General features: G+C 49.9%; 2 protein-coding genes across 2 annotated transcripts in view; one reads left to right on the forward strand and one right to left on the reverse strand.

Annotated features, from left to right (window-relative positions):
• Positions 1–5697, forward strand: part of Dscaml1 (DS cell adhesion molecule like 1) — a 120671-nt gene extending 114974 nt beyond the window's left edge. The window contains exons 27-32 of the mRNA XM_032911461.1: positions 1705–1735; positions 1925–2043; positions 2298–2450; positions 3346–3540; positions 4014–4325; positions 4678–5697. Coding sequence (XP_032767352.1) covers positions 1705–1735; positions 1925–2043; positions 2298–2450; positions 3346–3540; positions 4014–4325; positions 4678–5153 — 1286 coding nt within the window. The 3' untranslated portion in view covers positions 5154–5697. The remainder of the gene's footprint in view (positions 1–1704; positions 1736–1924; positions 2044–2297; positions 2451–3345; positions 3541–4013; positions 4326–4677) is intronic.
• A 13833-nt stretch (positions 5698–19530) lies between these two features.
• Positions 19531–25543, reverse strand: part of Cep164 (centrosomal protein 164) — a 63588-nt gene continuing 57575 nt past the window's right edge. The window contains exons 27-32 of the mRNA XM_032909478.1: positions 24425–24532; positions 23667–23778; positions 22920–23282; positions 21994–22060; positions 21073–21195; positions 19531–20916 (exon numbers count right to left, since the gene is read on the reverse strand). Coding sequence (XP_032765369.1) covers positions 20820–20916; positions 21073–21195; positions 21994–22060; positions 22920–23282; positions 23667–23778; positions 24425–24532 — 870 coding nt within the window. The 3' untranslated portion in view covers positions 19531–20819. The remainder of the gene's footprint in view (positions 20917–21072; positions 21196–21993; positions 22061–22919; positions 23283–23666; positions 23779–24424; positions 24533–25543) is intronic.

Raw genomic sequence — 25543 nt, forward strand, 5'->3', positions numbered from 1 at the left:
GGTAACAATTTGATGCATGATATAGCCATCCATATATGTTGTTAGAAGAATAGTGGGATAGTGGAGGATTATAAGGATGGGTGGATGGGTGGTTACATAGTGGTGTGGATGGTTGGATGTATAAGTCAATGGTTGGCTATTGAATGCATTGTTACCCAGTGAGTCAATGTGGAGTGTTGTTTGGGTAGGCGATTAAATAGTTAAATGGGAGGCCTGGGGATATAGATCAGTTGGAAGTGCTTACCTAGCATGCATGTACCCTAGGGTTTGATCCTCAACACTGCATAAACTAGGCATGACGGTATATACCCGTAAACCTAGAACTTGGGATGTTAGTGTGGAAGAACCAGAAGTTTGAGATTATCCTCGCTACAAAGGGAATTCAAGTTTGAGGCCAGCCTGGAATTCACAAGAACGTTTCAAAAAAAATAGTTGGATGCAGTGATATTTGGATCAGTGGATGGTTGGATAGATGGATAGATGAGTGGATGGATGATGGATAGATGGATGGGTGGGTGGGTGGATGGATGGATAGATGGATGGATGGATAGATGGATAGATGGATGGATAGATGGTTGGATGGGTGGGTGGATGGATAGATGGATGGATAGATGGATGGATGGATAGATGGATAGATGGATGGATGGATAGATGGATGGATGGATGGATGGATAGATGGATGGATGGATGATGGATGGATAGATGGATGGATAGATGGATGGATGGGTGGGTGGATGGATAGATGGATGGATGAATAGATGGATAGATAGATGAATAGATGGATAGATGGATGGATGGGTGGATGGATGGATGGATGGATGGATGATGGATATTTTGATGTGTGGGTAAGTGGTTGGCTGGACATTTAAGTAGGTGGGTGGGTGGATGCAGCCATAGGACGATCTCCAGTCTGACAGGTCACTCTCAGCTTCAGGGCTTTAACACATTAGATAGACTCTTCGCCTCCCGTCCCAGTATCATCACCAAAGTGTCCCAGTGAGGTTCAAGACTCCCTTGAGATAGGTCTAGCATGAACCCTCAAATCCATTCATGGACTTTGGGGCACAGGTACCCTAGAGCAGCAGTTCTCAACCTGAGGACCATGACCCCTGTATTGGATATTTACATCACAATACATAACAGTATCAAAATTATGTCTATAAAGTGGCAAGGACATAATTTTACAGTTGGGGTCACCACAATATAAAACTGTATTAGAGGGTCACAGTGTTAGGACATTTGAGAACCACTACTCTAGAGGAAAGATGTAAAGTCTCTTAGCTGGTGTGAGAGCTCAGTCATCCAGTGCCTCTCGATAACCACCTCAGTCCCATCCGACTCTCTCCCCTTTTCCCAAGGGAAAGCTCAGGATCCTTCATTTATGTCTGTTTCCAGCACGCCATAGCATCTTGTTAAGTTACAGCTGGTTCATGAAATAGACAGAGCACTGGGGATGCCCCTTCTGCTTTGGGATGAGCTCTCTGTTAGGTAGGACAAAAGAAACAACCAAGGCAAAAGCAGCAGACCTAAGGCAACAGCAAACTGGAAACCGTGAAACCTTACCATTGCTGTTCTGTGGACCTTGTCTTGCTCCTTCCACTCTTTAGACCAATGCCATTTTAGACAGTGTCGCCACTTCATCCATGTGGCTTTTCCTGCTCAAACTGCATTCTCACCCTGCTACCTCTCTCTACTGTCTTGCAGATGCAAAGAGTTTGGCAGAAATGCTGATAAGGTAGGGCTCACTTAGATGCTTTTTCTTTGCTCCCCTCCCCCCACTCCCCTTCCTCCTCCTTCTCCCCCTGCTCCCCTATACTGGAGCCACCCAACGGGGTGTCGACCATTTCTCTCTTTGATCTGCAGAGCCCCTTACCCCGACTCTCTTTGGCTCCTGAGCCAACCGCTTCATTTCCTTCTTCCACAGCAAGAACAACCGAAGCTTTGACACTCCTGTGAAAGGGCCACCCCAGGGTCCACGGCTCCACATTGACATCCCGAGGGTTCAGCTGCTCATTGAGGACAAGGAGGGCATCAAGCAGCTGGGTGAGTGACCTGTTCTAGGTGAGTTTCCCCAGGCCACCATCTGTAGAGGACAATGGCAAGCCCCGGGGCTGTGCCCAGGATCTAGCTACAGCACCCCTCACTCAGCAGCCCTGGAATTCACTACAGCTCTTCTCAAGGGCCAACCTTCCCCTTCTTCCAATAGAGAGAGCCTCTGGTCTCTCTGAAACTCAGCATTGGATAAAGACATATAAATATTTGAAGAGGACATCAGGTGATTATCTTTCTCCCTCTAGGAGATGACAAAGCCACCATTCCTGTAACCGATGCTGAGTTCAGCCAAGCTGTCAACCCACAGAGCTTCTGTACTGGTGTCTCTTTGCATCATCCTGCCCTTATCCAGAGCACAGGACCCCTCATCGACATGTCAGACATCCGGCCAGGAACCAGTATGCATTGATGCCAACAAGTTGGGGAGGGTTTTTTTTTTTAACTCTGCATGGAATGGAGTTAATTTTAATTTTTTTTTAAAAGAAGGAAGGGAAGGAGTGAAGGGGAGTGGGTGGACTGGAGAGCTTCCCTAGTCACTAAAGCACATCTGCAAAAGCTTGGTGGCTTTGGCAGACATACACATCTGGAATACCAGCTCTGGGGATCTGGGTGGAAGCACATCCCTAGAGCTCACTGCCCTGCCAGCCTAGCCAAATTGCTGAGCTCCAGTTTTAGTGAGGGACCCTATCTCAAAAGCCCAGGCAGTTAGAAGACAACAGACATCAACCTCTGACTTCTACACATGAACACACCCAAAAACATTCATTTTTGAGACGAGAGAGAGAGAGAGAGAGAGAGAGAGAGAGAGAGAGAGAGAGAGAATACAAAAGAAAGGGAAAGATCTCGAGTCGAGAGTCTGGAGACCTTGACCACAGACATTCTAGTTATAAATGACGTTGGGCGTTGCTAACCCTATCTCAGGCTCTCAGTTACCTTACTTAGAAATTTTGGTCAAGGGTTGGGTCTTTATGCTCTCCAAGGGCTTTCTGTGGCAAACAGTGACTTCAGACATCAAGGACATAGGCGGTGACAGTTATAAGACAGCAGAACAGAGCATCCTATTCTTCCCCACATGGAAGGAATCTTGTGGGGGAGGGGGTCAGGATGCCACCCACCTCCTACAGTTTTTCTGCCATTTTTCTGTGGAGCAAATCACACAGTCAGGAAAGCTGCATAACCAACATTCCCCGGGGGTGGGAGCCTGTGACCATTTCTGCCTCCACTGTTGCTCCCCACTCTTTGTGCTAAGTGCCCATGGCTGGAGGGTGCTATCTCTTGCCTCCCTCTGTGTAGATCCAGTATCCAGGAAGAACGTGAAATCAGCCCACAGCACCCGGAACCGGTACTCAAGCCAGTGGACCTTGACCAAGTGCCAGGCCTCCACCCCTGCCCGAACCCTCACCTCCGACTGGCGCACTGTGGGTTCCCAGCATGGTGTCACTGTCACTGAGAGCGACAGCTACAGTGCCAGTCTATCCCAAGACACAGGTGTGCTAGAGACCTGCCTGTATCCCATCCGCCCTGCCCCAGGTCCCCTTGTTGATGGTTCACCTCGTTTTCTTCCAATTCCTTTCTACCTGTTGTCCAACATCCATACTACTTTCCTGCCCAGCTAGCCACTGATGCCGTGTGGCTGGGGTTGGGAAAGGGACATTTGACTCTGCTTAGTCAAGGATTTTATTTGGATCTCTCGGAGGGGGAAAAAACAGAAAAAATCATGGTGCACCGGACATTTGTTAAAGAAAGCTGATATTTCAGGGGTTGGCTGCTTGTTTTTGAGGCTGGAAAATATTCTGTTCTTCTCTAGATCTCACATATGACACCATTACCGCCCTCCCCCGGGAGAACAGCATCTTTAAGCCTGTTGTCCTCATGGCCAGGCGTTCAAATGACTTAGAGATAGTACCACTCCCACCCCATAACCTTCTCTCCTCTCAATGCCATCCCTCCTCTGTCTCCAGACAAAGGGAGAAACAGCATGGTATCCACTGAGAGTGCTTCCTCCACCTATGAGGAGCTGGCCCGGGCCTATGAGCACGCCAAGCTGGAGGAGCAGCTGCAGCACGCCAAGTTTGAAATCACAGAGTGCTTCATCTCGGACAGCTCCTCGGACCAGATGACCACGGGCACCAACGAGAATGCCGACAGTATGACGTCTATGAGCACACCCTCAGAGCCTGGCATCTGCCGCTTCACTGCCTCTCCACCCAAGCCGCAGGATGCTGACAGGGGCAAGAACGTGGCTGTGCCCATCCCTCACCGAGCCAACAAGAGTGAGTGCTCCGCCCGCATCCTCTGCTCTGCCCCCGTCCCCCCCCCAGCACCACTAGGTTCTATCAAGATCTTATCCTGCCTGCCCAACCCGGTTCCCTCACAATAATGCAAGACCTAGGACTTGAGAGCATCTCAGAAACACGTTCTGGCTTAACCTCTTCACATTTCTGTGGTTTAAAACAACTCACTTCCCCCTCTCTGAACTGATTTCATACTTGTACGATACTCTCTTCTGTGACTGACACATGGGAGGGGCTCATTACATAGTGGTCATCCCCTTCATGGTGAGGGTAGACAGGGATTGAATGAGTGTGTTTCTGGTTCTGATATCCTCTGCCTCTGTGATTTCAGGTGACTACTGTAACCTGCCACTGTATACCAAGTCAGAGGCCTTCTTCCGGAAGGCAGATGGACGGGAGCCCTGCCCTGTGGTCCCACCCCGAGAGGCCTCCATGAGGAATCTGACTCGAGCCTACCATACCCAGGCCCGGCACCTCACTCTGGACCCTGCCAGCAAGCCCTTGGGCCTCCCCCATCCAGGGGCCACCGCTGCCACCGCCACGGCCACCTTACCTCAGAGGACTCTGGCCATGCCGGCACCCCCAGCTGGCACGGCACCCCCAGCACCTGGCCCTACTCCCAGTGAGCCCTCTGCTCCTCCTAGTGCTGCCCCTCCGGCCCCCAGCACTGAACCTCCACGGGCCGGAGGCCCACACACCAAAATGGGGGGCTCCAGGGACTCACTACTCGAAATGAGCACCCCAGGGGTGGGGCGTTCTCAGAAACAGGGGGCTGGAGCCTATTCCAAATCCTACACCCTGGTGTAGGACAACTGACATCCGGAGAAGGGCTCCACACTGGGACCTCTGCACCTCCAGCCCTCACACACCAACGTGGCTGAATTATTTATATTAAGTTCACAGACAAAAAAAGAAAGACGTCGTCAAAAAGAAATCCCCAGTCATGAACACTTGTACATAGAACTCTTTTGTACAAATGAAACTATTTTCTTCTTCTCCATGAAGCCAGGGCACAAAACAAGTCAAATCCTCCACCCCACGAAATACGCGTGGAGAGATATATACATATATAGGCAGAGTGGGACACAGCGACAATCTATATATCTATATATTTCTCTCACCTTCTTTTGAGACAGAGGCACAAAGACAGCAATTTTTCTGCCCTCCTCACACCCCCCCTCCCAACTAGGTGATTTTGACAAAGACCAAAATCCCAGCTCAGAGACACTGCATGCGATTTTACTGTTCCAAGAAAACCGGGAGTTGCTTCAATTTGCAGATGCTTATGTGCTAATACCTTTTTCTATGAAAAAAAGACCCAGCGCCGTGTGCAATAAAGGTTATGTTTCTACATGGTGGCTTTTTTCCCATCTGGCGAGGGCCAGTGGGGAGGGTGGAGAGACCTCTGTACAAGGCTCCGGCTTTGACTCCATGCTGGAAACTCTTCTACAGGCTTTCAGTTAGCCAGGGTGCAGCCATTGAGCAATGTCTTTTGTTCTCAGATCCGTGCTGGGTTCTAAGAGTCGACCAGCTCCATGGCTTTGAGCAAGTACCTAAACCCCTCCGAGCCAGTCTTCTTGTCTGCAGGTGGAAGGGAGTGTATAGCCCGTGCCATGAGGCAACCTCAGCTAGTATGTGCTAGAAAGCCCAGAGCTGGCAGTGGGAGGCCCCTGGCTTCTCTTTCAAGAGAGCCCGGGCAGCTTAAGGGTGTGAGCGCAGCTGCTGCATGAACCACAGACACGGTTACATGAAAGGTACACATAAGTATACATTGTATACTTCTTGGGGATTCCCACCCGCACCCAAAGCTCTGGGCTGAGGTAGAGCACGGTGTGGTCACAGGGAGGGGAGAGATCACCAGGGGTCAGATTGCGAAAAGGGCTCAAAGACAGGGGAAACGAACGAAGCATATCCAGGAGAATCAGACCAGAGAGTCAAAGGTGTCACGCCAGCTTTGGAGGGAATCAGCAACTCAAAAACCAGGGAGAAAGACAAGAATTGTATGAAATAGAGGATTTGGCTGTACTGTAGCCATAAAGGTTTGGGGCAGCAATGGAGAGGGAACAGCGGTGCGCGGGAGGCCAGCAGCAGATCAGAAGCCCGCATGCTCCTATGCTGTCAACCACCCTGGGAAGACAGGGTTGTGGATCTGGAAGGAAGGTGGGTCTGAGACTTGCTCTCTCTGAAGATGACAGAGGACTGAGGTAGAGACCAACAGGTAACACAGAGGGAGAAGGAGGAGTGTGCAGCATGGAGGTGGGTCATACCAAGCATCCTGGGCCACAGGGAGACCCTACCTGGGAAATGCAGGATGTCCAGAAATTAATATGAACAACCATATTAACAGGTAAAGGAAGGAATAAAGACTCTTGAGTGAGTTCTAAATTCATGGGCCCATTTCAGCCCCACACCCAGAACAGACCCCAGAGGACTGACAATGTGGTTGAAAACCAAGGCCCTGGTGCCAGCTCAGAACCTGACACCTCCCGTGGCTTTGTGCACCATCTGCTGGTCATGTGTGGAACTGCAGGCACAACAATCAAACCAAGAAGTTCTGCCTAGGATTAACAAAGTGGACACACACACACACACACACACACACACACACACACACACACACACACACTTCCCCGCTCTCTAAACACTAGGAAACAAATATGAATCATACTTCACTCCAGCAGAACAGAGGCAGGAAGAACTAACTCATACAGCCTTTTTAGGGGCTGTCATAAGAACATACTGTGGATCACTATGGTTGGCATGGGGAGGGGCGGGAGCTAAGTAGAGTGCATTGATCGCATTGCCTTATAGCCTCAGTGTTGATCTAGGAGGCAAATGTCAGGATTCCCATTTGACAGACAAGGAAGCCGGGGATTTCAGAGGTTAGGAAACTCTTCCAAGTGTACAATATAAGGAAGAAATCACAATGACTCATTAGCTCTTCAGAGTCTGCTTTCTTGGCCATGAGTCACACTACCCAGTGCTCCTCTGTTTAGAGTCTGAGTTTCAGTTCAGCTTCTCATGAGATGCTGCCATCAAAAGAATCCGTCCTGTGACAAGCAGGACTGGAGCAGGTAAGCAGTGGATTCCAGATGAATCTTGATGCAGGATGCGTGAGATAGGAACACTGCATCCCTCTCTGGGGAGACAAAGTCATGGCAGAAAGAGATGGATCAGCCTGGGAGGCTCCTCTGGCCTGGGTAGGATCATATAGATAGAGGAAGAATGAGAGAGGCAACCGAAAGCCAAACAGAGCCAGCCCAATGCCTGTTCAACTGAGTTTCCCCCTTATTAAGATGCACAAGGTCTAGAAATTCAGATAGGCCAAGCTGGAGTGTAACTCAATTGGTAATATGTGTGCCTAGCATACATGAAGCCCAGGGTCAATCTGCAGCACCCCATAAACCAGACGTGAGGGCGCATGCCTGTAAGCCCAGCACTCAGGAGGTGGGACAAGGAGAATCAGGAGTTTAAGATCACCCTTGGCTACATAGTAAGTTTAAGGTCCTGTCATTGATCAGAAGGCAGAGTAGAGGAGGAAGAAGGAAAAATTGAGAGAAAAAAGAGAAGAAAAAGAAAAGGAGGAAGAAAACAAAGAAAAGGAAAAGAAGAGGAGAGGGAAGAAGAAGAAATGGAGAGTAAAAGGAAAAGGAAAAAAGGAAGTTGAGGAGGAAGAAGAAGAGAATGAAGACAAAGAGAAGAGGAGGAAGAAGAGAAAGGAGAGAAAGAAGAAGAGGAATAGGACTCAAGTTTGTACAAAACCCAGACTATTTTACTTGCTACTTATGTTGAGTACATCATTCTCCTTGCAAGGCTGCCTGTTAGACACACCCAGATCCCCATACACCATGCTCCTTAGCTACTGCAAGGCTGCCTGTTAGACATGCCCAGATCCCCATACACCATGCTCCTTAGCTACTGCAAGGCTGCCTGTTAGACACACCCAGATCCCCATACACCATGCTGCTTAGCTACTGCAAGACTGCCTGTTAGACACACCCAGATCCCCATACACCATGCTCCTTAGCTACTGCAAGGCTGCCTGTTAGACACACCCAGATCTCCTTATTTGTTGTCATTCATCTTCAGCAAAGTGAAGCAAAATGAAGACCTGGATCAATCAACTTAAATCTTTGTATATCCTTTCTAGATATCACCTTTGTCCCCTACAGACGAAGCCACCTTGAGTGCCTTGATCTTCAAAATGTGGTCCAAAGACAACAGCATCATCCTCACTAGTCTTATAAGAAGTGTAACTCCTCACCTTAAAGCCACTGACCATCTTTAGAAGTTTCATGCCAGGGGTGTGGTGCATATGCACATGAAAGTTTGGGAAGCCCCCTCCGGAAGGCTAACAGAGACTGCCCCTTGACTTTCCGTCTGCCAACAGCCAGAGCTAGACTAGTGATCATGATTTAGCTGCACAACAGATGTACTGGAAGAGTTGGCTAATGACTGCAGAGGCCAGAATCTCACCAACTCAGTCAAATCAGAACTTGTCAGAATTTGGCCAGGTATTTGTATTTTTATTATGGTAAAAATGCATACCATAAAGCTTTTCACATTAAGTAATTTTAAATGTCCATTTGAGCAGCATTAAGTACATTCACTCAACTCTGCAAGGGTCCCTCTTCATTTCTAGAACGTTCTATTTTCTCTGTGGATTTGATGATTTTGGTAATCTCATATGAGTGCAGTCATTCAATATCTGCCATTTCACATCTAGTTTATTTCTTATAAAATAATATCTTCAAACTTCATCCATGTCATGTTTTTACTTGTTTTTTTTATTTTTTATTTTTTATTTTTGAGTGTTTTGTTTGATAACTGGCTAGCTGGCTGGCTGGCTGACTGGTTGGCTGGCTGGCTGGCTGGTTGGTTGTTTGGTTGGTTGATTGGATGGTTAGTTGGTTGATTGGTTGATTGGTTGGTTGGTTGGTTGGTTGGTTGGTTAGTTGGTTGGTTGGTTGGTTGGTTGGTTGGTTGGTTGGTTGGTTGGCTGGCTGACAAGCTGGATGGTTGGTTGGATGGATGGTTGGTTGGTTCATTGGTTCATTCCTTGGTTTGTTGGTTGGCTTTTTGAGATAGGATATTTCTATGTAGCCCTGGTTGGGCTGGCCTAGAACTGTAGCCATCCTTCTGCCTTCACCTGTCAAGTGCTTGAAATTCAGGTGTGCACACACCACACCTGGCCCATGTTGCATCCTTTGTTGTTGTGTTTTGGGTTTTATTTGGTTGGTTTTGTTTATGTGAGACAAGCTCTCTCTACATGTTGCCCAGACTGGTCTTCAAGCTTCCATGCTCCCAACTGCTGGGAATACAGGTGTGGGCCACCATACCTTGGAAAGAGAAGATGAAAAATTGATGACATGAATTTTTTACATTTATTGAGTGTGTGTATGTGTGTGTGTGTGTGTGTGTGTGTGTGTGTGTGTGGGTGGGTGGGTGGGTGCACGCGCGGGCGTTCATATATGTGCCAGGGTGTGCAAATGGAGGTCAAAGGACAACTTGTGGGAGTTAATTCTCTCCTTCTACCCTGTGAACCCAACAGTTGAACTTAGTTTCTCAGGCCTAGTGGCAGGCATTTTCACTCACTGAGCCACCTCTCCATCTCTGTTGTATCTTACATCAGAAATGTAACCCTATTTAAGGGCGGGGAGTACTCCATTGTGTGCACCCACCATGGTTTTCTCATCTTTCATCTGTGGGCGCTCACACTTTCTGACGTTAGGAAGAACACTGCTAGGGACATGGGTGTTTAAATATCTGGATGCTTGCTTTCCATTCTCTTGAACTTATGACCAGAAGATCTTTCTGAGTTATATAACAATTGTGCATATCACTGTTTGAGACACTGCCAAACCGTTTTCCACTAGGCATTTTTTTTAAAGATTTATTATATTTATATGAGTACACTGTAGCTGTCTTCAGACACACCAGAAGAAGGCATCAAGTCCCATTACAGATGGTTGTGAGCCACCATGTGGGTGCTGGGAATTGAACCCAGAACCTCTGGAAGAGCAGTCAGTGCACTTAGTCACTGAGCCATCTCTCCAGCCCAACATCTGTATTTTTAAGAAATAAAATGTTATCCAAGTGTTTTTTAATTTTTTTATAAATTTTTAAACGTGTGTGTGTGTGTGTGTGTGTGTGTGTGTGTGTGTGTGTGTGTGTTAATGTGAAGGTCAAAGAACGACTTTAAGGAATTGGTTTTCTCGTTCTACTACATAAGTTCTGGGGATTAGTCTTAGGTGATCATTCTTGACAGCCAGAGTCTTTACCAACTGAATCATCTTGCCAGCCCCCAAGCATTTATACATGAACCAAATACCTTGGACGCTTCCAGTGATATTAAGCTGGACATCAGAAGCACAAAGGCCCTGTGCTTCTCCCCCTGCCCTCAAGGGTAGTAATTGGCAAAAACAGCTGGGCACAATGCAGCATGCCCATAACCCTAGCACTTGGGAGAAGACTGGGAGACTCCATCTAGGGACATCTTCAACTATATAGGGAGTTGTTCAAGGCCAGCATATGCTACAGAGACCTTGTCTCAAGAAGAAAAGGAGGAAGAGGAAGATAAAGAGGAAAAGGAGGAAGGGAAGAATAAGAGGAAGAGGAAGAGGAGAATTGAACAGTGTGAGTGAGAAGTGTCTGCTCTACACCTGACTGCATTCCAGGCCCCTTTGACTTCTAGTTGGGCCCACAAGACTGTGCTGACCACACAGTGGAATGTGGCAGGAGTGAGGCCTGCTGTCTTCATGCCTAGCCCACAAACATCTTTCTAGTCATCCCCCCTTCCCCAGCTGCATACCAATGCCCAAAGAGATATTAGGGGCCACTTAATAAAGATGGAAAGGCCTCTGGTCCTGTCTTAGAGTCTTTGTTGCTGTGAAGAGACACCATGACCACAGCGATTCTTACAAAGGCAAACATTTAATTGGGGCGGGTTACAGGTTCAGAGGTTCAGTCCATTATCACCATGGCAGGGTGCAGACAGACATGGTGTTGGAGAAGAGGCTGAGGGTTCTACCTCAGGATCAACAGGCAGCAGGAAGAGAGACACTGAGCCTGGCTTGAGCTTCTGAAATCTTTGGGGTTTTTTGTTTGTTTGTTTGTTTGTTTGTTTTTTGAGCTGGGGACCGAACCCAGGGACTTGTGCTTGCTAGGCAAGCGCTCTACCACTGAGCTAAATCCCCAACCGAGCTTCTGAAATCTTAGTGACATCTCCAGTGATACTTCTTCCAACGAAGCCACATCTACTCCAAGAAGGCCACGCCTCCTAACCACCTCCTCGTATGGACCAATAAGAGTCATTCATTTCAACCACCACACGTGCCTACACGTGTCTCAGAGAAGAGGCACTGTCTGGATCTCATGTGAGCAAGAGGTAAATATTTAATGTGTTAAATCACTGGTGTTTAGGAGTTTGTTTTTACAACAGCTTAGTATCATCCTAACCTGTGACGGAGACAAAAAGGAACTTGGCTCTCATCCATCAGTAGCCCACATCCAAGCATCCATCCTCTGGTGTAAAGACTAGATAGATCCCAGGTCAGGGGAAGACTTGGGGAAGAGCTATGGGTGAGCTGAAAGGAGAGCATCAATAGGACAGCAGGATGGGAGGACCAGCGGTGGTCCAGCCCTGAGGAAGGGCCCTATCCTCCCTCCCAGAATCCACTTCTCCTGGGTAGTAGCAGCAATGACAGGGAGGGAACAGCTACCAGGTATGTGCTGCTCTTGAGATGATTCACGCTTGATTTTAGTCTCATAACTAAAAAAAGTCTCACGGTTCAAACAGGCATTCAGGGTCACCACATCCGGGCTTCCACTTAAATCTTGAAGTCCTTCTGCAACAAGTAAGCGTGGACCTTCGGTGTATACCTCCTTTCACAGCATCAGTGTGTCCGCTGAAGTTTCCAGTGGCACCATGAGTAGTCTCCAGAGTTATATGTTTACAGTATTTGGAGGCTTTGGGGAGTGATTAGGATTGGGTTATGCCATGGTACTTTTTCAACACTCTGATCAAGGGCAACTCAAGTGAAAAAAAGGCTTTATTTGGCTTATACATCCAGGTCATAGTCCATTGCTAAAAGAAATCAAGGGGCCACCCCAGCCCCTCATCCCAGGGCAGGCTGAAAACACCCAAGTGCTACGACAAACAATGTGACAGAAAGGTCGGAAAGATAGAAAAATGGAGCGGTTGTGACTATGGGGAGAGGCTAAACTGGAGACATGATGGTGGTGACAGGTGAGAGAGAGGGCTACATGCCCAGTAGGTGGGTCACTGCCCAGTAGTGTGAGCGGGATGGTGTACAACAGCCTGGAGCTTATACAGACACAGACTCAGCCCCCAAACCTGCCCCGACCCAGCCTTGGGTAACGAAGCTTCACTTTCTGTATTGGACTTCTTCAAAGGACCACCATGGTCCCTGAAGCCATCAGAGGTCATGTTGATGTCTGTAGTCCATGCTGCTGCCCCAGGATGCAATGAAGCCTGAGATCAATGTAGATTACACAGTCTGTGCCGCTAACTGGTAACTTTGCTACCTGGAGAGTTGGGGGTTGGGGAGCACATGATGTAAACAGCATGTGAGGTCCGCAGCCCGCACAGCTGCCAAGGACCACGAGTGGATCGGTGGCTCTGACCTGGCCAGGGGCTCTGCTGATGTCTGTGGCCTGTGTTACCACCGAAGCCCATGAAGAAGATACCCATGGTCCAGGTGATCACTTTGTGAATGTCTGTGGGCGTGGTCGAGTGAGACCTGACCCCGCCCCTCGTGGAAGAGTTGGCCCCACCCCTTGCTGGCCACAGCCCTGCTCTCAGCTGATGACTTCTGGCATAGATGCAGGGGAGAAAAGGCTCATCCTCCCTGGCCACTATGAATTTGGACATGCTCCTGTGAGTATATGGACAACACAAAATGGACTTGCTTTTTCCCTTGTGGGGTGTTTATGGGGGAGGGGTGGATATGGAAAGACTAGAAGGTGAGTGCATTCGGTTGTGTGATGTGAGATGCCCAAATAATTCTGCAACGGAAGCTCCTCCTCTCTGATGACTCTTAACCGTCGTGTTAAGTGTACAAGGCAAACCAGGGCAGACGGACCATGAGGATGGGACTGCCCTGTGACATTAGTGGCTGTATAAGAAATCTGAGCTAGCACGCTGCTCTGTCCCCCACAATGCCTTCTGTCACCTTCTGATACAGCCAGGAGATCCTCACTGTACTCTTTTGGACTTTTCAGCCTCCATAGTTATGAATAAAAGCCTACTCATAAATTACGCCGCAGTCTTGGGCATTTTGTTTTCTAGCAACAGAAAATGGGCTGAGTCCAACAGGCGCCACCTGTGGACGGCACTGCCATCAAAACCTCCCCTTATACCAAGCTTAGACTGTCCCGGCAAAACAAGTCTCATTCCATCCTCAGGAGGCAGCATTCTACATACAAGGGTGATGGTGGTTGACCTTGTCAACTTAACTAGCCTAAGAGGCCAGTGGGGAAGTGCAAAGTGCATCTGTTTTCAGAGGTAATTGGATCAGGGCTCTGGCCTAGTGAATGAATGGTTTGATCCATTAGTAGATGGGGGCAGAGCTGTGGAAGGTGGAGTATGAAGGGAGTGGGTCACTGGGGATGTCCTTGGAAGCCATGCTTTGACCTGGCTCTGTGCTACTGCTCTGCTCTGCTTCCTGTCTACAAGGAAAAGAAACCCCTCCACCAAAACGTTCTGTCCACGCTCATGCAGCGAAGACGCCAGAGGCTGAATCCCTTAAAACCATGAGCCGAAACAAATCCTTCCTCTTTAACTTATTCCTGTAAGGTAAATTTTCATAAGGTAATTAAAATATATTGTCTTCAGGCTGTTTTTAGCTGATAAACTCCCCAAGTGCAGAGGATGGTTCCCTCGTTTCCTGTTGCAGCCATGACATGAGGGCCTTAAGAGTAAGATATTTCGGAGCCAGAGAGATGTCTCAGGAGTTAAGAGCACCAACTGCTCTTCCAGAGGTCCTGAGTTCAAATCCCAGCAACCACATGGTGGCTCACAACCATCTGTAATGGGATCTGATGCCCTCTTCTGGTGTGTCTGAAGACAGCTAAAGTGTATATAATAAGTAAGTCGTGTGTGTGTGTGTGTGTGTGTGTGTGTGTGTGTGTGTGTGTGTGTGTGTGTGTGTTCTCTATGGTGACTGGAGAGGAAACAGTAGGAAACATGGGTAGGGTGTAGAAAACAGTGAGAATCCATGGCTAAGCCATTCTCAATGTCCATCCCTCTTGGTTAGCCAAGGTAGACTGTGCCATTTCAGGCCTGATCCTGCAGTGGCTGTTCAGTATCCATCAATACATGGACAAGCTCTGAGCTGTGTTTAATCTGGGTTCAGCATCAGAGAAGCCACAGCCGGCTACCTGCAAAGCTCCTACCTACCACAGGCACTCTGACGGTGTGACTGGCTCACTGCTCCCATCCCTGTCTCTCAGGCTCTGACACTCCCCCAGGAGATAAGACTAGAGACCCTGGTCTCCACTCACTCCCCTTCCCAATACCAGTGGGTTTTGAGGGCTGGCAAGGGAGTCAAGGCAGTCCTGCTGAATCTGATTGCCATGAAGCAGAATGGAGAGTGACCTACCTAGCTCAGAATGGATGTGCTGTAGACAGATGTGGTGTGACTACAGTGGATCCCTGTGCAGTCCCAAGAAGAAGCAGCCTAAGGGGCAGGACCTATGAAGCGTAGGAGGCTGCCAGGGAGCTAGACACAGGTCCCTGACTGGAGAAACATCTACTGGCTTCTGCTGTTGAAAGGCACAGAATCTCCAAGTTCCCGACTTCCTACTGTCTGCTGAATGCTATTCTGATGGCTCCTTTACTCCAGACAGTCACTGTGTAAGACAGGTACAGCTGGGAAGCCTATTCACACATGGAAAACATAGATGTCGAGAGGATAAAGCGGGAACCGTTGGCACACGCTCCCTTGTTTTTTCTCTCTGAGGTAGGCGTGAGGGTGCATTCCATGGTGTACGTGTGGGAGCCAGGGGACAAGTTTATGAAGTCAGTTCTCTCCTTCCACCCTCACATGAATTCCAGGGACTGAACTCAGGTTGCCAGGCTTCTACAGCAAGCACCTTTACTCTCTGAGCCATCTCGCTGGGCCCTCCCTTCACTTTTAACTCTTACTATTTCCCAAGTGTGGTCACATCTGTCCTTGGTGAACATAATCAAATGTGCCTCTAGTGCCCTCCACTCTACACCAGAGGGCAAGAGACCATGAAGCAGACTGACCACTCCCACCCCAGGATTTTTTTTTTTTTTAAATGGGGATAGTTTACCCTGAACTAGGTCAAAGAACAGGGACAGCTCCAAACAGCCCCAGGCACACTGCCTACCCCAGCCCATTTCATGACAGACACAGTAGTGTCCCTTCAGTGGATAGGCTGCTGGGGAAGGGGACTGGAATGCTCCCAGCAGGAGGCCTACTGCTGAGCTGAGACCTACTGACTTTGTGACTGCAGTGTGGTCCCATCTCAGACTCAGTCACCCAGATTGTCCCAGTCAGACCTCCCTGTGACTGGAGGCCAGTGCTTGGGAAGGCGCTCACATGTCCAGTACATGGAAGTGACATGGTCACTTCCAGAAGTGAAGAAACTGAGCAGCTACCCGATAAGGACTGGAGTGGCCTTTCCTCCATGCCACCTTGTGCTCAGCCTTGTCTCCAATTCTGTGGCCAGTGGTCTGTCTCGAGCCAGTGTGGAGCCCGTTCTGTGCATCCCACACTTGGGACCAGCACCTTCAGTCCCCCCTTGTCTTTTTCACAAGGGAACAGCCAGAGGCAGAGAGAAGGACAGCATTGCGGGGAGGGCACTGGGAAACCGGCAGATCTGGTGTTAGGGATGAACCTTTCCCTACCAGTAAAGCTGTGCTGGGGGTGAAGGGTAGGGTCCGAAGCAGCCCTCTTTCACTCGCATAGTCTCCAGAAGGAATTAGTAGTATCTGTAATTTTCAAATTGTACTACATAGGATGGATAGAGTGGCTTTGATGCCATTTGAATACTGAGCTATGTGACTGTAGGGCCCACTCAAAATAACTGTCATTAAAGTTTTCTCAAGGGGCTGGTGAGATGGCTTGACTTTAAAACTCAGGTCCCACGTGATAGGAGACACCCTAAAATTTCTCTTCTGACCTTCACAGACATAATACATACATACATACATACAGACAGACAGACATGCATACATACATAAATCACATGCATACATACATACATACAGGCATACATACATACAAGCATACATACATACATACAAGCATGCATACATACATGTAAGCATACATACACACACACACATACATACAAGCATGCATACATACATACATGTAAGCATACATATATACATACAGTTTCTTCCCAAAGTCTCAGGTAGCCTCCCTAGATGGTGTCTTCTACTGTAAAGCAGGAGTGGGCAGTATAAAGTAATGTGTGTCACTCCTCTACACGTGTGCTGACGATTCTGTTAGAGGTGGGACCTTTGGAAGGTGATTAGGATGAAGATGGCGTCCTTGTGAATGGGACCAGGACCTCAGAGGAGCCTAAGGGACTGCATTTCACCCTCCCACTGTGAGAGCACAGCTAGAAAGAACCACATATGGACCAGAAAGGCCCTCACCAGAAACCCAATCTTCAGGCACGTTGGCCTTGTGAGGACAACTTGGGCTGTTTACAGACCTAGTTTGTAGGTATTTGGAAGGTGTGATGGATCTTCTTGGTTGTCAATTTGACTAAATCTGGAATTAAATGGAACCCAGAAGTAGAGGGTCTGCATGTGAGGGATTTAAAGTGTGTGGATCACCTTCCGGTCCAGACCTCTGAGGTAGGAAGACACGCGTCTTTGGTACAGTTCTTGCTTACTTTTGTTTTTTGAGACAGGGTTTCTCTGAGTAGCTCAGCGGTCCTGGAACTCATTCTGTAGACCAGGCTGGCCTCAAACTCACAGAGATCCTCCTGCCCCTGCTGGATTAAAGGTGTGCCTGGCTTTTGATCCAGTTCTTGAGGCAGAAAGATATGCCCTTAGTCTGGGCCACACCTTCTGGTCCATTCCTTTGTTGCCATTAGAGCCCACTTCTTTGGAATCCCAGTGTCTACGGAAAGCAGCTGAGACACACTACTCAGACACACCACACACATTCTATGCCACTGATCAGAACGCCCAAACCTTGAGTGTATCTTTTTTACAGCAGCCCAGACTCATAATCCCTTAGAGCTCGCTCCAGAGGTCTAGGATTTGAGTTTCCCAGCTAGATTCTAAAATCCATGAGATGAAAAGGGATAAGTTGTTTTTTTTTTTTTTTTAATTACATATATGTGGGCTCACTATGTTGCCCTGGCTAGCCTGAACCTCACTCTGTACACCAGGCTAGTCTGAAACTCAGAGCTCTACCTGCCTCTGCCTCCTGAGTATAGGATTAAATAAGCATGCCACCATGCCTAGCCAAAAACGGTCGTTTTTTGTTTTTTGTTTTTTTGTTTTGTTTTGTTTTTTTTCTCCTTTTTTTGGCTATACTAAGGACTGATCCCAGGGCCACATGCATGCTAAGCAAGTGAATTACCTAATACTACATCCCCAGTCCTCAAGCCAACCTTAGCCCAGGAAGGTTTTACTACCCCAGTTAGAAACTACCAGTTCCAGGATTCCAGGTGTTCAGACCACGCCCCCAGGGACTGTGCTGTGCTGTGCTGTGCTGTGCTGTGCTGGGCTGTGCTGTGCTGTGCTGTGTGCTGTGCTGTGCTCTGTGTGCTGTGCTGTGCTGTGTGTGCTGTGCTGTGCTGTGTGTGCTGTGCTGTGCTGTGTGCTGTGCTGTGTGCTGTGCTGTGCTGTGCTGTGCTGTGCTGTGCTGTGCTGTGCTGTGTGCTGTGCTGTGCTGTGCTGTGCTGTGCTGTGCTGTGCTGGGCTGTGCTGTGCTGGGCTGTGCTGTGCTGTGCTGGGCTGTGCTGTGCTGTGCTGTGTGTGTGCTGTGTGTGCTGTGCTGTGCTGTGCTGTGCTGTGTGCTGTGTGCTGTGTGCTGTGCTGTGCTGTGCTGTGCTGTGCTGTGCTGTGCTGTGTGTGTGTGCTGTGTGCTGTGCTGTGCTGTGCTGTGCTGGGCTGGGCTGGGCTGTGCTGTGCTGTGTGCTGTGTGCTGTGCTGTGTGTGCTGTGGTGTGCTGTGCTGTGCTGTGCTGTGCTGTGCTGTGCTGTGCTGTGTGCTGTGCTGTGCTGTGCTGTGCTGTGCTGTGCTGTGCTGTGCTGAGCTGTGCTGTGCTGGGCTGTGCTGTGCTGTGCTGTGTGCTGTGTGCTGTGTGCTGTGTGCTGTGTGCTGTGCTGTGCTGTGCTGTGGGCTGTGCTGTGCTGTGCTGTGCTGTGCTGTGCTGTGCGTCTGGAGGAAATGTCTGTGGACACTGGGGTGGTTGTGAGCAATGGAATCCGACTTTCAGGAACAGTTCAAGTGCTAGTTATTGGCTCCGTGACCTTGGCCTCTCTGAGCTTAAGCTTTACTTTCTCATCTCTAACCTATCCTAAGGTTAAGAGCAAACGAGAGCGTGAGGAAACCACAGCTCTCGGAAGCAGCAGATGCTGGCTTACTGCCTCCTATCCCCTTGCTAGGAAGCAGCTAGTACCCTAGATTGAGTTTTCTAGACAGATTAGTGAAAGAGGGTGTGTAAGTTGGTTCTCTGAGCTAGTCCCTTGCTGCAAACCTAGGAATGTACAGAGACTGTTCACCCAGGGGAGCAGGGGAAAAAAAAAACAAAAACTTAACTTTGCCAGCTTAAGACTGGGGTGTGGGGCATGGCTACACAGGGAGAAAAACCCACAGTCTTTGGGGAAACAGCCCGGTGGGTCTCCAGCCTTGCAAGTGGAGAACAGGGAAGGAGTAGGCTGTAAATCTAAGCGAGCTCTCGGAGGGCTGGTGGCAGTAGAGCTGATGGTGCTCTGGGGGAGAGATCTACATTTTACTAGGGGACCCAGGTACCTAGAAGTCTTTGAGCCTTGCTTTTCTGTCATCCATATACATGGAGCAGCCCACACTTGCCCCCAACTCCACACTGCTGAGGTAGCTAAATCAGATACCCAGGGAGGTGTACCACGAAGAGCCATTGTCCCCACCTGTCCCTCGGGAAGAAGGACACGAAGACTTCCAAAGAAATCAGCACATGCACGGGGCTGCCTCATAGAAAACCGACTTGCAGAGATTTAATAGATGCAAAAAACAAAACAAAACAACAGGACTGTCACCAGAGTCGTATCACAGGAGTGGTTCTCAAGGCACACAGAGTGGAACAAATGACAAAACGGACCTTTTCTGTCTGTGGTCAGCCGATGACTAAAAGATGTCTAAGAGGGTTAAAAAGCCAACCGGCCGTTCGAGGTTTATTCCGTGGCAAAGAAATGAAAAAATGAATCTGTGAGACCCTGCGGGTTGCAAGAGTAAAGGCATCCCGCGGCTTCTCAAGACAAGAAAATGAGGGCATTCTGTTTAAACAGTGAGACAGGTGCTGCGACCATCACCTGTAGCTCCTACAGAGCCCGCTGAGGGGAAGTGGGGCCGAGGAGGCTTGAGCCGGAAGCACCTGACTGAAGATGGCTCCTGCCAGTGCCGGGCTCTAGTCAGCCCCATCCACGGAGCTCTGGACAGAGTTGGTAGTTGGACTGGGCCAGGGGTGGCCTAGGTAGAAGGACAGATGGAACTCACGGACACACTTGGGAGGTAAAAGAAGAGACATATCAAGATGGGACAGAAGGCATTCCTCTTTCCCTATGGCTTTTTGGCTTCCTGGAGAGATAGGTGCTTGAGACCTGAGGGCAAGGGAGAGCTCAGAGAGCATCCCAAGGGAGGAAGTGTGCTCCTGAGAACCGTGAGGAAAGCACAGTGCCGGCTGAGAGGAGGGAGGGAGAACATCCCTCTGGGGCCCTCTAGCAACGCCCAGCCAGGCTCAGGCAGCTGAGCCCAAACCTGAGACAGAAGACATTTAAAAAGAAAAAGGGCAAAAAGAGAGGGATGGGTGTGATCCTGTCAGGGCTGAGGTATCAGAAAGAGGCACGGGCCCAGCATAGCCAAGTCCCATGGCATGCGATGCTAGGAGGCTGTAAGGATAAAGGACCACACCCTCAGCAGGGGACCAACCTCCAAGGAAGTTCCCTAGGCCTCCCAAAGCAGTTGCTTTAACTAAGGTGGCCGCACCACTGAAGTCTTCGACAGCCACATCTCAGTGCCGCTTTGATGCTGAAGCTCGAAGATGTCCACACTTCTGCTCAGGACAGTCCACGGTTGACGTGTATGTGGCCATCTACAGTCGTACTTTCCACCTAGCTCCCCGGTGGTTCCTCCAAATCCTAGCTGGAGTACGCAACGGACGACATGTTTGGTGAGAGAGAGAAATAAAGTGCTGGCGGCTCCTTAGGCACTTGTTATAGAGGAAGAGGTGGCAGCACTGCCCTGGCCCCGCACGGGGCTTAGTAGTGAAACACATTCAGTCTGTTGTTCTCATCCAGGCCCAGCTGCAGTAAGTTCGATGTGGTTGTTGATTTGGGCACCGAGGAGAAAAGCTGTCTGGACACAAAGTGAAGGAAAACTGGGTGGCTGAGAGAAAGGATCTAAGGTCCAACGGGATGTTCCCCCGACACCACAGAGGCCAGTGGAGGAGCTCAGCCAGTCAGCTGCTACCACAGGGAGGGACTAGAGCTTGGGGACCAGCTAGAAGGATACACCTTGGGGTCGTTCCTGAAATGTTCCAGCCACTTCCGGTTAGACTCGATCATGCTCTGAATGCTGACACTGTCCGTCTTGGGGACTCGGGAGTGGGAGCGCTGCAGGAGGTGGAGCTGCTCACTGGAAGAGAGAGGAGGGCAGGCAGGAAGATGGCGACATGCCCGCGCTGCGTACCGCCTCTCTCTTTGTCTCACTGACCCTCTCGTGCCTCTGTAAGGCCTTCTCTGGTAAGGCGAGTCATCGGGTCCCCAAAGGGAAGGTAGTGGCTGCCCTCCACACCCTTCCTGAGCATCGGATACAAAATCTACCCTGGAGCTTCACATCTGTCCATCCTTAGCCGATCTCATCAGCAAGGAGCTCACTTCTGTCTGCTCAGATACATAATGTCAGCTCTCAGCTGGCCCAGAGAACAGAGATGGCTGTGGGGTTTACAGTTAGGGCTGGGGCGGGGAGAACGAGACATCTGCCAGAGACTGAGACCAACAGGAAATTAATAACGGGACTAAATAACCGCCTGTCTGTCTCCCCCATGGGGTGTCCCTCTCCAGTTGTTGCTCAACAGGTACTGGAGAAGAAGGGGGCGTAGGAATCAGACAAAGAACTCAATGGCAAAGCCGGGCCAGACTCCAGGGCTGGTGGGGCCACAGGAGGAGCAGGGCTTCACCTCCGTCTCTCCAGTGATGGGCAGGGCCTGCAGAGCCCACGTACCCCGCCCCATGTCCGCTGAACCTCAGCAGCAGGGATCTGACTCTTTCCTTGCTGTGGTGGAATTCCTCAACAAAGGCAAGATGCAGGTGGCTCTGGGCTGGGGACCTGCCTAGGCTCGCAGGCCAACAGGACCATGAGGTCTGTTCCCATCTGCCAGGGAGGTACAGTGGAGATCTAGACTCTGGGGCCACACCTAGCACAAAGGCTTACCTTACAGATACATAACCCAGCTTGTTCTCTGGTGGGGGCGGGGAGCCACTGGACAAGGGGATGCCAGCTGGAAAAGCAAGAAGATGGGGTTCGAGGGCAGCCGTCAGGAGAGCCAGCCCCAGCCCGGCCCCAGCAGGCCACCTCCAAGTTCACTACCAGTACCCCCTGTGTTCCCAGAAAAGGATGTCCTCAGAACAAACAATGACAGGGAGAGTTCTCATCCTGGAAGTGACAGACAGGTGACAGACAAGAACTGTCCTGTTTACTGTGATTCGGAAAATCTCCTTTTCAATTTGGGCCGAGCAGAAAGAAGACTTTTTTGTTTTTCTACATTCTTTTCTCAAATGGTTGCCTTTTTGACTTATGTTATTCAACAAGGCAAGACTAGGTCCCAAAGCTGAAGCCAGGGCCCAGGGGTCATAAGTACAGGGTCAAAACTTGGCAAGTGATTCACTCATTCAAAAGTACTCTGGAGCTTACTACTAACCCGCAGAGTCTCAACTTACTCATCTATAAAATGGGGATAAGTAATTACTACCTGAGAACCATAAAATAGACTAAATGCAGGTGTGTGTGTGTGTGTGTGTGTGTGTGTGTGTGTGTGTGTGTGTGTGTGTGTAAACGCCGTAGTGTACCATACGAATGACAGACGTTAGGAAGACAATAACTGTTTAAAATTCTGCCAAGCTCTAGCATTGATAATAAAAGCTCCAAGCAGTGTGAGCTCAGTGTAAGACAACCCAGCACAGAGCCTCCAGCTGAAGGGCCTTTGGCAAAGGTCTTCCTGCCCCAGGTCCCCATAGATAGAGGCACAGAGGCAATGGACCAAAGATGGCGGCCGAAATAAGGGGTGGGCAAAAGGAAACAGAAGGATGCTTATGAGAGAGGACACAGGCGCAGGACAGAGGTGTGGAGGTGGGACCTACTGGGGAAATACTTGCGCCACTTCTCCAGCAGAAAATCATCCACGGTTTGCGAGGAGGAGGAGGGAGACAGCTTGGTGCCCTGTCCCGGGTCCCAGGCCCACTGGGTGGATGTGGGTGTCATAGAAGACAAGGAGGAGGGCTTGGTCTGGGAGGAGTAGGCAGGGGCAAGGATGTTCTTGGAGGACCGAAGTGAGGAGGTGAGGAGTGGAGGTGGGGGCTGGCTGCTGAGGCCCTGTGGTAGTGGCTGGGAGTTGAGACTTCCCAGCACGCTCAGCACGCCATTTAGCTCACTGCTGATTCGCTGAAGGGAACTGCTCAGGTAATGGATCTTGTTGGGATCAGCAGAGTTTGGGGTCGGGGTGACTGAAAGGAAAGAGGCAGATGGTGGGAAAGGACTCAGGGTGTAGCCTCTCCCTGTCCCTGCAGGTTACAGGCTACGGGCCTTATGGGAGGACAAAAGATGGATGGCAGGGCTTCTACGTCCTAGACAGGGGACCCAAGGACATAGACAAAAGGAAAATCAAGGTCCTTGACCCAACTACAGGCAGAGCCACTGCGACCAGATGGCTGCAGGAGGCCTTGGTCCCACCATCCCTCCCCACAGCAGACCCAGCGCCAACGGCATACCTCATCCAGACATAAGCTCAGCACAAGGCTGGGGGTAGGGGACAGGGCCATAGCCCCCACCCTCCCTCTCCACAACACTGACCCTCTTCCCCCATGGCTTCCCTGGGTGCCACCACTCACTGTGCAGCAGGGGGCAGGACTCAAAACTCTCACTGCTCAAATCGTCCATGTCGCTAAGATCAAAGGTCACCTTCTTGATAGAGGATCCTTTCAGAGTGTCCTCGTCAGAGACCTGACAGACAGAAGTGGCCATTAGTACTGTCCATTCCCATGTGTTTTCAATCCACCTGCCATGCAGTAAGTGAGGCCTGAGGCCTGAGGCCTGGTGAGCTGGTTCTTCTGGGATCCAAGGTTCCACAGGCACCGCAGGAGAGGTGTACCACAAAGTCTGCCTCAGTAGAGAGGCTAAGGTGAGAGAACCCAACTGCCTGTGAAACAGTCTGGTCCCCAGGACCAGAGGAACCCCATCAACCTGCCCCCAAACTAGCCTCTCGGTCTCCCCATTTTGAGTATCCCCACTCCCAAACCAAACCTGGGACATGGAGGAGACTGCACACAGTCTCAGGGAAGGGAGAGACGCCTTGATGCCACACTTGGTCACGGCTCTCCTAAGAACCATGCGGGAAGAACAGAGCTAGTCCCCGAGTCAGTGACGTTCACCAAGAATGCTGCGACCAAGCAGCAGAAGCTCGTGGAGTGCCCTGAACCGTCAGCACAGACATTGACCGCTCTCAGAAGAGCCGTGCCTCTGCTGTCTCGAGAGCCAAGCGCCTGAGCCTAGAGATCCAGTTCTCCCTAAAGCAGTCTGAAGAAAGCCAGGATCCTGGGAGGGGAAGGAGGGAGTGGCCACATTGGGCTGTATGGCCACAGGAGGATACCTCCTCCAGTAGAGAAGATTCCAGTTGGTTCAGCTTCTCCTCTTTCCTCTTCAACAAGTCATGGCCTTTCCGCATGGCTGACTTCATCTCGTCCAGTTGCTTGGTCTCCTGTGTCCAGGGAGGAAGGGGAGACAACCAGTGTTAGCGTGGATGCCAGAGTCCCAGCTCTGATATTGGCTGGCTGGGAGGGTCGTAAACACCTTAAGTCTCAGTCCGCTAATCTGAGAGAACTGCTATTCTCTCCTCAGATCCTGAGAACTAACAGGACAGCGTGCTGCATGAGGAACACCGTGCCCGCAGATGCTAGGTTCTCAAGCTGTTGACCAGATGTTACCATCACTTGGCTAACACCCTTGCCACCAACAAAGAAGAGTACAGCAGGGCAGTAACAGTGCCCGGGGACAGGATGGACACACCCTGGGGAGTCCATCCTTGTGTCTACATGCCTCTTGCTATCTATCGCCCACAAGCTAGGCATACAGGCTGCAAGGCACGTGCCCCTCACCCAGTCCTGGCACCATTAGAATTGCAAGGCTTCAGACGTGATCCAGGGGAGCCCGTGCAACTGAGGCCTCAACTGGTGCAAAAATCTGCCACATCATGGAATGATGGCATCTGTGTTTCCGTTGCGAATCAGACCATACAAGAAGCGGGTCAGGGGAGCTACTCAATCTTACACTGAGTGTATTCCAAGACCTTCATGTCCCCAGTCAATCAGAGTGACAAAGAAGAGAAGTGAAATATTTTAGAGATTGGTCACACCTTTCACCTAAGCCATGGCAATGACTCCACAGTTCTAAACCGCTTGGCTTCAGAAGTATTTAAGATTTTTGTACTTTTCTGATTTGGGAATATCTGCATAGACGTTACCCTTTGAGAATTGATTTGGGGGCTAGGGACCCTCAACCTGTGTAGCTCACTTTTTAAAGATGATCGATACGAAGATAAAATAATTTACTATTAGAGAAGGTGTTTACACACACACAATGTGCAGCCATGGTAAGGCAAGTGACCCCAGAGCTCCTGAGTTCCCAGTATGATGAGCTGAGGAAAGCTGGTAACCCCCCCTCCCGCCCCCAGACCTCCCAACACGGGCTGGCAGGCCTCCTCTGGGCTCCT

This window comes from Rattus rattus, chromosome 8 (assembly GCF_011064425.1).
Source record: "Rattus rattus isolate New Zealand chromosome 8, Rrattus_CSIRO_v1, whole genome shotgun sequence".
Lineage (NCBI taxonomy): Eukaryota > Metazoa > Chordata > Mammalia > Rodentia > Muridae > Rattus > Rattus rattus.